At 40.0% G+C, this 12,483-nt stretch overlaps 1 protein-coding gene across 1 annotated transcript in view; it reads left to right on the top strand.

Moving 5' to 3' along the window:
- The first annotated feature begins 9,436 nt into the window (after positions 1–9,436).
- FGF10 (fibroblast growth factor 10) overlaps positions 9,437–12,483 on the top strand; it is an 83,845-nt gene continuing 80,798 nt past the window's right edge. The window contains exon 1 of the mRNA XM_019736248.3: positions 9,437–11,368. Coding sequence (XP_019591807.3) covers positions 10,984–11,368 — 385 coding nt within the window. The 5' untranslated portion in view covers positions 9,437–10,983. The remainder of the gene's footprint in view (positions 11,369–12,483) is intronic.

Genomic DNA, 12,483 nt, shown 5'->3' with positions numbered 1-12,483 from the left:
ACGAGTCACCAAGCTTTTGTCTTTCTGCATCGCACTGGCATCCTGGAATAGACTCAGTATTCTCCAGTAATATGAAAGTCTCAAAAGAGAAGGCTGAGAAATTGTATATTTTCCTATAAGAAACAGTTCCAGGAAATACACTTTCATCAGAAAATTAACCCAAAATAATATTCAATAGTACATAGCACACGCACCGCCTGCTGAGGCAAAGACTGATTAGAGTTTCAAAATACTGCTCAATCTAAAACACATTACCTTCACATTCTATAAATTTTAAAACCTTTTAAAATGAAAAGTCTTGAAAAATCTACTGGTTGAGGATTCTCTTCCTTCTAAAACAAAAGCATGTTATTTTCACTCACTTTAATAGTAGCCATACAATAGCGCTGAAAATAAAGTGATTTATGTAAGTGGTCTTAATGATGATGTCACTTTGGGAAAATGTACTCAAGAGGGCAACCATTCTCTTCTGTCCTCTTCGTACCTAGGCTTCTAGCCCCTTCCACAGGAACCTCATACACGCTTAGGATTGAGAGAAGTTCCTCATCCAATTCTCCCCACTAAAGAGGAAGTGGGTTCAGGCCCTTAGTCTTGCAGCTGCTTTGATGAAAGTCAGGGATCTCTCATCAGAGCCCCCTCCATTTGCAAGTCAGCAGAGCTGCTCTCTCCTTCCTGTCTTCACTGGGCCTTAGTAGGAAGAAGCCTATGTGACAAAATATTTTACCTCCCCCTCATCCTCTCTCAACTATAATTTACTTTCAGCTTCTACCCTTTCCTGATGGAAGTTGGGGCATAAAGAGCTTTCTCTTTTCCCTTCACCAACATAAAGTTGGCCACAAATTTCCAATTTTCCCTAACAGTCAGTGGAATGGCTTTGGAAAATTTACTTGGTACTAAAGAGAATTCAACAGGAAAAAAAGAATTCCCTTCAAATGACAGAAGCAAATATTTTTAAGACAAAAAATGATGTAAATGAAACTGGCTCCCAAAACTTTATACAACAATTAATTTCTTCCTGAAACATTTATCTACTGTCATGTGGATATAGCCTTGTGTATTTTCAGTAGGCCTAAAAGGGTAGTGTTTATCAATAAAACGTTCCTAAGTACTAAAACTAATTATACTTTATATTGCTAAATCTGGAAGTTGCTTTATTAAAAAAAAAAATCTGAGGTTTCTATCTTTACCAAATATGTGGCTTCCTTGCTGTCTGTATTTCATTTGCCTTGCTTATTTACCAAAAGATAAACTAGTCACTTCCCCGCCCCCCCCCCCACACCCGGCTTTGTTAGTTATCATTATTTTTTAACCTCACTACAATTTTATTTTGGACTTTGATAATGGAGATTCTGTTCTTAGGTTTACTGTGTGTTTTCTAATTTAAAAGTTTACTTAATTTAAAAATACATTAACAAAATCAACTGACAATCTCAAAATATTAAGACAGAGTTGAAAATGGCAGCAAAATTTGCTGCCTAAATTCTAACTCTTTAAGCAATGACTAAATAGGAATTTCTTTTTCCTTTCGGCCCTCATTTTTTTTTTTTTAATGACTTGGCATCATGCCTCAGGGTTTTAGTGGTCAAATTGGGATATTGTGTTAAGAATTCTCACGAAGGAAGCTCCAAAAGCTGACTGGAAATGTTCTCAAGTAGTTTGAAAAGTTTTTTCCCCAACTAATTATGTAGAACCTATGTGCAGCCATGCAGTCTTCGGTTTCTAAGCAAAATAACCAAATTATTTTTTATCTTGGCACAAAACTAGCTCAGGAGTCAGGTCTCCGCCCCAAGGGAAAGAAAGAAAAGGGTAACTTGACACAGAGTACAGCCCCCAAGTTAGAAAAAAAAAGGCTCTCTTTACTGTTACTGTTGAAGTATCAATAATCAAGCAGAAGACGCAGTTTTGCAGAACAAATGTCTGCATTTAGGAAAGGAATAAAGAAGCAGAGAACATGCTTTTATTTGAGTACATTTTCAGAACCCAGAACTTTCTGGAGAAATAATAAAATCAGGCACCTGAAAGAGAAAAAGGCATAAATGAAAAGTACCACTGTCTTTATCCTTATATATAGCCTTTCAACTCAGATACTTCCAGACTTTCCCAATTGGCATTTCTGAACTTCAAAGTACTCACTTTGAGTACCCAATGCTTTTCTATCCACAGGATTGTGTCAAAAGATGAAAATAAGTCCTGGCTCTGACATTTGGTCAGGTTACTTGACATTCCTGGACTTCAACATAGAGAGGGTGCCAAAAAAATGTATACACATTTTAAGAAAGGAAAAGAACTGCATTAATATATACCAATAACAAAAGATGAATACAAGTCACGTTTGACTTCTGCAATCACAAGAGGTGCTCAAAGTGGTTACCATCAGCGTCCAGACACTTCTGATTATGGCAAACTACTGCTTGAGCAACACTGACCAAAGTGCTTGAAGGTGTGTGTGTGTGTGTGTGTGTGTGTGCGTGTGTGTGTGTGTGTGTGTGTGTGTTTTATGACAGGAATGAGAGAAGTAAGGTAATTTCCCACAATTAAGTTTCTAATTGTAGAAAATATGAGATTTAAATATTTCTCATATGTATTTCCCTATTTTTAATGACACCAAATATAGATAAAACAGTAAAAACAATAATAGCTAAATAAATAAATCCAGAAAATGTTAGCTGGCATTGGTGGCATAGTAGTGAGCATGCTATCTTCCAGAAAATGTTGCTATCTTGTGCTATAAAGTAGGAATAATATACCCTAATCCCACCCACAAATGATTGTGACTTGGTTAAAGGCAAGACAGTATTCCTTTCTCATAAGTCAGTCAATGAAACATTTTTAAGTCCTTTCTTACTCTACCTATAAAATTCTAATATATTGAAACCAAAATACCCAAACCGCCACTGATAACTGAAATAAGAATGTAAAAGCCAGAATGGTATTGACAAGAAGGAGTCACTACTGACTCTTGAGCAGAAGTTAATTTTAAAATAATGTTATCTTTGAACTGTTATCCTGACAGCAGTCTCATCCCTTAGCTAGGATTATAGTGATTTATTGCTATGCTCTACTAATTCAGGGAGAGCCTAATACGTTCTCAAACACAAGGGCATGCTCTTCTAAAGGCATATGTTGAAACAAACCCTGAGAATTTTCCAAACAGCTTGCTAAAGGCACCAGAGATTCTGACATGTTCCCTTTCTGCCTTCCTGTTCCACAGCCTCACAGGGGCCACTGTTGTATTTGCAAGCATATTGCATCCTTTAAGCATGTGAATGCTGAAATTCCTGTGATTTGCTAGCTTAATGCATACATAGTAGGTCACCTCTATAAGCCCTGTCATCCTGGGCAGCCTGCTTCACCTTCCAAGGCCTTCCCCCCCACCCACACACACTTTTTTAAAATTTATTTTTTATGTTTTATTTCCAACTATAAAGTAAGGGCAGTAGGACTAAGGAAGTTAAATTATTTTCCAAAACTTTATCATTGTTTGGGGTGATGAGGTGAGAGGATAAAAGAGAAAGACTTGAGATTTGAACTCCATAAATCTAGGCCATATTGATTTCTGTAAGAAGTTATTTGTCTATGAAATCTGTGGAATTGTCTAGACAGTAATCAAGCCACAAAATTATCTCTATATGTGTTTCATCTTAGCAGTTTTGGTACTATACCCAGCTTTTATGCCTAATTCAAGGCTGTCTGCATCTCCATTTTTAAAGAATTGTCCTTAGATGAAAACCAATGAAGTAGGCTAGAAAATAACATTATTAACTTCCCTCTTTTTTATACTAAGCCATAAACAAAGGTCAAATATAACAAATTTACTCACAAAAATTAATGATTTTAAAGATTAGTAAGGATTTATATTGAGAAACATTTAAATTTTTCATAGTAAACTGAAAAGAAAACTAATTTTAATATAGAGCTTTTACTACAGCTTTCGACCAATATATATCATTTATGAACATATTTCTACTTTACTAAAATTTTTTCTGAATTCATCAGGTAAAAGTATTGCACATTTAGCAGTGACAATGTTTTACTTTTTGATTTTCGACCTCAAAATCATTCACCAAATAAAAAAACCCCTCTGCAATAATCAATCAAAACTCAATACTAGATTATATACTTTTGAGGGCAAATGCCATGTGTCATTCTCTTTGTATAGCACAAGGAATATAGCACATTAAGCAAGCACTAGACTTTTATTCAATAACTCTTCTCTGTTCTCTTGCATACATACAGAATCCATACTATTTTGCACTGGTTACTTACTACGGAAGAGGTATACTGTAGTGGGTGTCCTGACTAGGACACAGAATTTACCCGGATTGATTCAGATGAAGAGACTTGAACAAAGTTACCAGTTACAGAGGTGTAGATAAGTGAAAGGAACAAATAAGGAAGGGATGCTGAGCTAATCAGCAATAGAGAGGTACTGTTACCACTCCTTGAGCTTAAGGGGCCAGGGGAGGATTTATTATTGCAGGGACTCCAGTGGGAAGTGTTGATCTGGAGATAGACAGCCACTGCCAGAAAACGGACACTGAAACAAAGAGGAGAAGGCCAGGAAGGAGTACTCAGAATTCTCTCTCCTTCTGTGCTCTGATCTTCTGAAGCTTCCATTTTTCCACTGACAAAACCAACTGCAAGTCATCTGTCCAAGGGACACTGGTGACGTAGAGATGTCACCACAGAGCTGAACAGAGAAGGGCAAAAACTGGATCTGGGGACCAATCCAAGAAAAACCATTACCACAAATATTGCATTCCCCAAACACAATAATATTTCTGTTAATAGTAATTTGTAGATAATAAATCTTTGTCAAAGTCTATTCAACAGTGGCAAAATTTGTCAAGTAGGGAAAATGGGTCTCAGGTCGAATTATATTTAATCATATGTACGTTTTAACAGGAGGCACAGGGGAGAGCCGATGGATTAGGAAAATCATTGGGAAGCAATTAAAATAATAAGCTAGAAAGCATATAACGTGCATCCAGGAGTCTGAGAGCAGAAAGAAAGAAGAGTAGGTCAGGTTGAGTTGGCAGAAAGGACACAGCCAAAGTCCCCAGATTGCACGACAACTGTGAGGGATTGATCCAGGGACACAAAAAAGGAAAAGATCTAGTCTTGATCATTTAGGAAGCCCAAGAATAGAAGTCAGTTTCTTTCAGCTCATTTTATAGAGTAGGATAACCAGAAAAAAATTTCAGGGGCTCCCAAATCTCTCCATTTGCTTTTTGAGTCTTAAGATAACCCTATTTTGTCCATCATTAATAATAAAGTATATAAAATTACTCATTCACTTATTCATTCATGCTCTTTACAAGGTAAGTTGCTCTGTCTTATTTATTAGTAAAATTGTGCACCATGCACACTGCCTAGCTGGCACATAATAGGTATCAATAAACATTAGTTGAATAAAAAACACTTAAGTGAATAGATTTAGAAATGAACACACTATAAATGCCTGTTGTTGTAAGACACTGTTACTTTAAAGAAAACATTATGACCTGCCCATTAAATCACAAACATAAATATTGTGACTGACAGAATGTTTAAAAGTTTGATCTTGGATACAGGACTGAGAAACCTAGAGGGCTTGAAGAGTAAGGAGGCACAGCTCTACCAAGGGACAGCTGGGAACACAGAAAACAAACAGAACCCTTCAAAAAACTTCACAACTTTGTTAAAGGAAGGTTCTGTTTACCATCAGTTGGGAGGAGACAAACAGCAGCTTTGTGGAAATTTGTTTGTTGTGTTTGGTGCCAAGATGCAGAGCTCAGTTTCCAGGAATTTTTGGTGATTTCTTGTATGATTTTAACATTCTTACACAGAATTTTTTTTCCCCATCGGATGACCGTTTTCAACATCTTAGCCATTTTTCCTTCTCAATAATAGATCATTAAAACTGTTTGAATGCTAGGGAATAGAAAATTTACCTTAGTTTCAAACTTTGAAAAACAAAATTTAAGCCACTACCTATGCTTTTAACTATTACACTGCTTTATGAAAGTTTAATATTAGAATATAGAAAGCAGAATCAAATTATGAATCTACTTTGCTAGAAGATGCCATACATTTTCTGTAGAAATTTATAAATTCAAATTATATAGAAAAAAATCCTTGAATATTCTGAAAAAGCGTGTTATGCACTGCTTTCTAATTGTGTTCATTTCACAAGCTTTGCTAAAATAGCCCCCTTTGCCAAATATGTATTAATATTTATTTGGCGAATCAACTGGTGCTTAATAATGCAACACTAAACTATTTTATTACTTTTCTATGCCTAGTTTATTATAGCAAAGATATATTTGTTTTCCGTAAGTAAAGACTTCTAACTCTTTTTATCACATCCACGCTGGCATCTAAAGAGTGGTCAAGGCTAAGAAGAGGAGCAGGGAGGGAGAAGAGAGAAAACAGACAGAACAGGCATTAAAAAAAAAAAAAAATTAGGACAACAGCCTTTATAGTCTAGCACCTGAGTTCTAAACTCTGTTCCACCATTGAGTGACTTGGGCATCAGCTCGTTGGTCTACAAAATGAATGAGCCGGATTGAATTATTGCTAAGATTCCCACTGGCTATGAAGTATTGCACTCCTCTCTCTGTGAGGTAAGACCTCTTTTCCTTTCACTTGTAACCCCTTGTTATATAGTAAGATATCACCGTTTTATTTGCCGCAATGTCATGGGCTGTAAGCATCACCTCTAGCTGCATCCTGGGAAGACCACAAGCCCCGACAATGCCTTAAAACTGGCATCTTCTGTATCCAAAAAGGATAATGGGCTGCACACTCAGACTGACATACTCATAAGTGCTGCAGTGCAGATTTCAAAAATGAGGCCTGCCCATGTCCACTTGGTAGAACAGCCTGGCTGACTTTTGACCTGACTTAGCTATTATTTGAAGCAGCTTATTGACACTGCCAATAACATCCTACATAATAGAACACACATCTTGTAACTGAACCACAGAGAGTGCCCAGTAGCATAAAGAATATAGGAAATAACGTACTTAAAATGTAAACTGCTTCAAACCGAATCGCCACCGAAGGAACTGGAAATACATATGCAAATGCTTTTCTGAGGTTAAATAGCCACATTTTACGATTCTTCAATGCCTGCTGCCATGATCTTGCTTTTAAAAGCCTCAATAATTTCTCAAAACATCATATTAAACAAAAGGCCACACCTATCCCCCCCATCAAGATTTAGCCTAATATTACTGGATCTGTTTAGAGCATAGAAATAAATAAAGCATGCCTTCTAGACGTTAGAAAAAAGGAGAAAAAACAGCCTTTTAGAATTAGTAGGTACTACTCTAATCTGAAGCTTGTACTGTCCTTTTCAATCGCTGCAGAGAAACAATTAATAAAGGAACCCATTAAGACCTGATTATTGCTGCTAAAAAAGGAAGGTAGAATTTCAGTCCTTTGAAGTAACTGAGAATGATTCAGGCCTCATTACAGAGATATAATCTACATTCATACATTTATGTTAGTGATTCAAATCTATTGGGAGAGATTGAATTCCGTTAAATAGTGCATCTTTCCTGTGGAACTTTTCTCAGGCTTTCTCGGGCTAACCTAAGAGGTGACCTAACAATGCAAAGCAGTGAAGTATTTAGGGATTCAACTGCGCTATAAAAGAAAGGCTGTGCAGAAAAGAAAAAGAAGAATGAGATATAATCTAAAAAGCTATGTCAGCTTTTCCTTTGGGCTGTTTTGTAAATGCCCTTCCTGTCATCACGCTGTACAGAAAAGCAGAGAAAGGGCTCTAGAACTTTTAAACACTGCACCTGCTGCAAACAGATTTTAATATGGAACTTTTGAAGATGTGTTTTTTTCCCATTTCAGACAGAATAAACAGAAAACTTAAAGATCTAAATAGTTTTTTCCACTGAAGCAGAAAGTTGGTAGGCTGTGTGTGTGTGAGAGAGAGAGAGAGAGAGAGAGAGAGAGAGAGAGAGAGAGAGAGAGAGAGGAGACTTCCTTTGGGGTGCGGGTGGAGTCTCTTATGAGTTAAGAAAAAAATAAAAGGATCTCAATCTGGCATCAATGGTGTTGATGCCCAGTGTAGAGAAACCTCAACATAATAACTTCCTGTGTTTTGTAATTTTTCACGACAGAATTTTTATTGTATGGTTTCATCAAACATAATTTTTAAAAAACATGTAGTTTTAATTAGTTGTCAATTCAAACATTTGGATTCTGCTGAACAACTGGGCTGAAACTCTAGTCCCTTAGAAACACTATACTCTCTTTTAGGCATTTGTCATCTCAAGTATAAAACTGTGAACTAGAAAATTGAAATTAGTACTGTGAGTTCATTTTTAAACACCCATGCTGTAATGAAAAAGCAACATTTGTTTGACGTATGCTCTTTATTTGCTTAGCTCTCCAATTAATGGCTACAGAAATCAGAGCTAATTATATTTAAAATTTTTAAATGTGATGGATGTTCACCACATTGTTGAAATCTTCAGAATAAGCGTTGCAATGAGTTATAAATAATGCAATTAAAATCCCTGATTCTAGTATTAAATGGTTCTATCTCAAAGGCTCTGAATGCAGAGGAAAATATATGAGAAGCATGTAAAGTCATTTTTCAGGTCACTAAACAACATAATTGGGCAATCATTCCTGATGCCCATCTCAAAAGTTAGATTTTTAATGTCTTTGTATTTTCGCCTGTTCACAATGAAGACTGAGGCCAAAAGCACATTATAGGGATTCTTGCTTGTTGTATACACACAGCTCTTGTGATTAGTTCCTCCCAAATTACAGTTGTAGAGGTCAAACTCCCAAGTTCACCTTGAAATCATTCTCCTTCTTAGAATAGCAGCCTAAATATTGGGTTGAATCGTGTGAAATTGCCATTTTTGAAGGTGAAAACCATAAAATATTCGCAATTGCGTATGTTTAAACATAACACAAGTGTCCAACCACTTCGCAGAACATAAATATTTTACACCAATACATCTTTAGGCACTCCTTCCAGGCAAGATTTCCCTACTTTAAATTAATTCTTAAAGAAGTGCTCCCGTGGGAACTCTTACTCAGATTGGAACGGATTATCACAGTATTTCTTCTTTGCGCCTCTTAATTCTTGGCAAAGGCTACCCAGCTAGTGACTTGGTTCTGTCTATACCTGGGTTTCATGCAAGTTTCTGTTAGCGAGGAGGGTGTTGAAAGGTGGTGCGTATGAGAGGGAGACGGGTAGTGCAGTTATATTGTAAAATAGAGCCCTTTAAACGTTAAATTTGAAGATAGAAAAAAGAAAATGCCCCTTTATGGGAAAGTGCAAAGGAAATTACAGAGAAAATAAAACAGCAGAATATTAGCCAAATTGTGTGGTTAAATCTTTGCAATCTCAAAAAGTGCGTTCGCTTTGAAGTGCACGCGTGATTCCGTAAACGACTCATGTTAGCAATTAGAAATCCGTCGTTGGGTCCCCGATTTCATTTGCGCCCAGAGAGGCAACTTTTAAGGGTGACAATAAATCTCCCTGAGCTTAAAAGGCAGAGAGGGCCAAAGTGTGAACTTTTTACTTCAGCAACGGAAGGGAGAAATCAGTGATTCATTAAAGCACAGACCTCCTTGGAAGCTGGCAGAAGAGGAGGAAAGAAAGCTAATTACGTCTCCCTTTTTTGTGTGTGCTCGCTCGGACCAGTTTATAATCTTCTGGTTTGGAGGGTTTATCCTCAGCATCTTCTGCTTTCTCCCCCAGCTCTCCCCTCCTTCTGGGAGCAAGAGGGAAGAAAAAAAGTCAGCTAAGCACCAGGCTCCAGGTGGCTCTCAAGTACTTCACTGCCAAAAGAAAGAAAAAAAAAATCCTACGCTGGAAAACAAGTGAGAAAGGGGCTCCCCAGAGGGGATTGGTTCAGGCTGGAAGACAGCAAAATTCAGAAAGCCTGAGGATACAGATCTCGCCGGTGGCCTGCGCAGCAGCGAGCACAGGGACGCTTTTGCAGCAATTAGCCGGAGCTGGAGCTCAGCAGGGCGGAGGTTGCGGTGCCGTGGCGCAAGAAGGGATCAGCAGCCCCCCAGCTCCACACAGAGCATCGCGCTCTCTTCTCCTCGCTCCCCTGCTCTCCCCACTCTCGGCCCCCTCCCTCCTCCCTCTCCCTGGCGTTCCCAGCAGCCCAGGGTTTCAGATGTCCCACCGCAGTTTGACCCCCTCCCCCCGCTTCTCCACCCCTGCAAATGAGGTTTGACCAGCAGAGGCAGAGCCCACCTCTGGCTTAGAATCACTGACATTTAGACTCCAGGCTTCAACCTGTTTACAAGCGGGCTTTCCAAAGGAAAGGAGGGTGGGGGGAGGGAAATAGGGCCAAACAAAACACCAACCGCCATCCCCCCAAACAAGAAGTGACTTTCTGCAGGCTTCAAATCAACAGGCACCACCAAAAAGAGAAAGCAAGAGAGAGAAGAAAACAGCGCTCGAGCCGGCAGCTGCCTCCAGTGCTGACAACTCCAAAGGGACGCACTTTTAGAACTGGGTAGCAGAAGGTGCCAACCACAGACGGGCGCAGATCTCTCCCGCAGTCTCCCACCCCAACCCCTTTGGGTTTTGTTCACCGTGCTGTCATCTGTTTCTCAGACCTTTTTTTTTTTTTTCTTTTACATCTAACATGGTGAAGAAAGGGGTGAAGAAGAGAACAAAGTAACTCCTGGGGCAGTGAAGATCGCTGGTGACCAACCCCACCACCTCCACCAAACAACTCCTGCTACTGCGGCCACCCACGTCCACGATTCACTGGGAGACTTGAGAAGCTCAGGGTAGCAGATCCGAGAACGGAGCGAGGAGAGGCAGCCGGCCCTTCCGAGGAGTTATGGATGTTGGTGCATTCACTTCTGGCCAGATCCGCACCCAGAGGGAGCTAACCAGCGGCCACCACCTCCAGCTGTCTCCTTGCCTCGCACCAGGTCTTACCCTTCCAGTATGTTCCTTCTGATAAGACAATTTCCAGTGCCGAGAGTTTCAGTACAATGTGGAAATGGATACTGACACATTGTGCCTCAGCCTTTCCCCACCTGCCGGGCTGCTGCTGCTGCTTCTTGTTGCTGTTCTTGGTGTCTTCTGTCCCTGTCACCTGCCAAGCCCTTGGTCAGGACATGGTGTCACCAGAGGCCACCAACTCTTCTTCTTCCTCCTCCTCCTCCTCGTCGTCGTCGTCGTCGTCGTCGTCGTCGTCCTCCTCCTCCTCTTCCTCCTCCTTCTCCTTCCCTTCCAGTGCGGGGAGGCATGTGCGGAGCTACAATCACCTCCAAGGAGATGTCCGCTGGAGAAAGCTATTCTCTTTCACCAAGTACTTTCTCAAGATTGAGAAGAACGGGAAGGTCAGCGGTACCAAGAAGGAGAACTGCCCGTACAGTAAGTAACAAATGTGTGCTCCCCTCCTTCCAATTATCCACCCCCACCCCACAAGGGGGGGAAAATCTGTTCCAGATGTGGCCAGCTAAATATTTACGTCCCCAACCCCTGTAAAATGATTAAGTGGAATACTTTCACACTAAATCACCCCCCAGTCCCGTGTATACATTGTGCTGCCGCACCCCCTCCTCGCAGCCCCCTCCCTCTACACCCCCAACTCCTTGCCACCCTATCCGCCCTGTCTCTCTGGCTTGTCACTCTCCTGACCACGCAGGGCGCCCAAGAGTTGTTGCAATGCATTGATGCCCCTCTCCGTCTCCATCACCCTTCCCTACTTCATCCCAAGGTCTCCTTTCCCTCTGTTCTGGAAATGTCTCAAGTAAACGCATTTTGTTTCTTTTCGCTAGCAATCTTATTAATAGTTTGGGGACAGTTTCCTCAAGCTGAAAATAATTATCTGCTGTCAATTATGGGGGCTTTATGGGAACTTTATTTAAGAAAGAAATGTCAATTCCACTTGCTTACTACCCTTACCCCTTTACCCCACCACCTCTCTAGATAGGAGTGAAAGTATTTTTCTGGTTTTAATTTTTGTGTGTGTGTGTGTGTGCGGGGCTGGGGGTGGGGGGGTGGTCCCTCATTTTGGCTTGAGTGATTGCAGTGCATGAAGTTAGCTTTTCCGGCATCACTGCTGCTATTTGTCTTCTGCCTGTCTTCTCTCTTGGTAACATGATGCTCATGTCTGCGTTGTCAATAGCATATGCGCTGCTTTGTGGTGTCCTGTTGTACTGGTTTCTTCTGAAACCTCTCATATTGCAGAGCCATACTACTACAGCATTGTAAACATCTGGGACTGGATTCACACAGACCTCACACAAATTTCATTGTCATTCTTTTATTTTCAAAGTAAAAGTCATAAGTCTGTTTCCATGGCTATAGTTTATCCCATAAGATGAGGTTTTCTTCTCCGTACAAATTATACCCCAGATTTCTGGATTTCTTTTTCCTTTCTCTCTCACTTTCTGTTCTTCTTTAGCACTTTTCTTTCTTTCTTTCTTGCAGGGGTATGGGTTGGGGAAGAGGAGGGAGAACCAGGAGAGGAGGAGTGGATATTG

The sequence above is a fragment of the Rhinolophus sinicus genome, chromosome 3 (assembly GCF_057876585.1).
Source record: "Rhinolophus sinicus isolate RSI-liver-muscle chromosome 3, RSI-T2T, whole genome shotgun sequence".
Lineage (NCBI taxonomy): Eukaryota > Metazoa > Chordata > Mammalia > Chiroptera > Rhinolophidae > Rhinolophus > Rhinolophus sinicus.
Note: the sequence above shows the minus strand (reverse complement) of the source record. Positions and strands in the feature narration are given on the sequence as shown.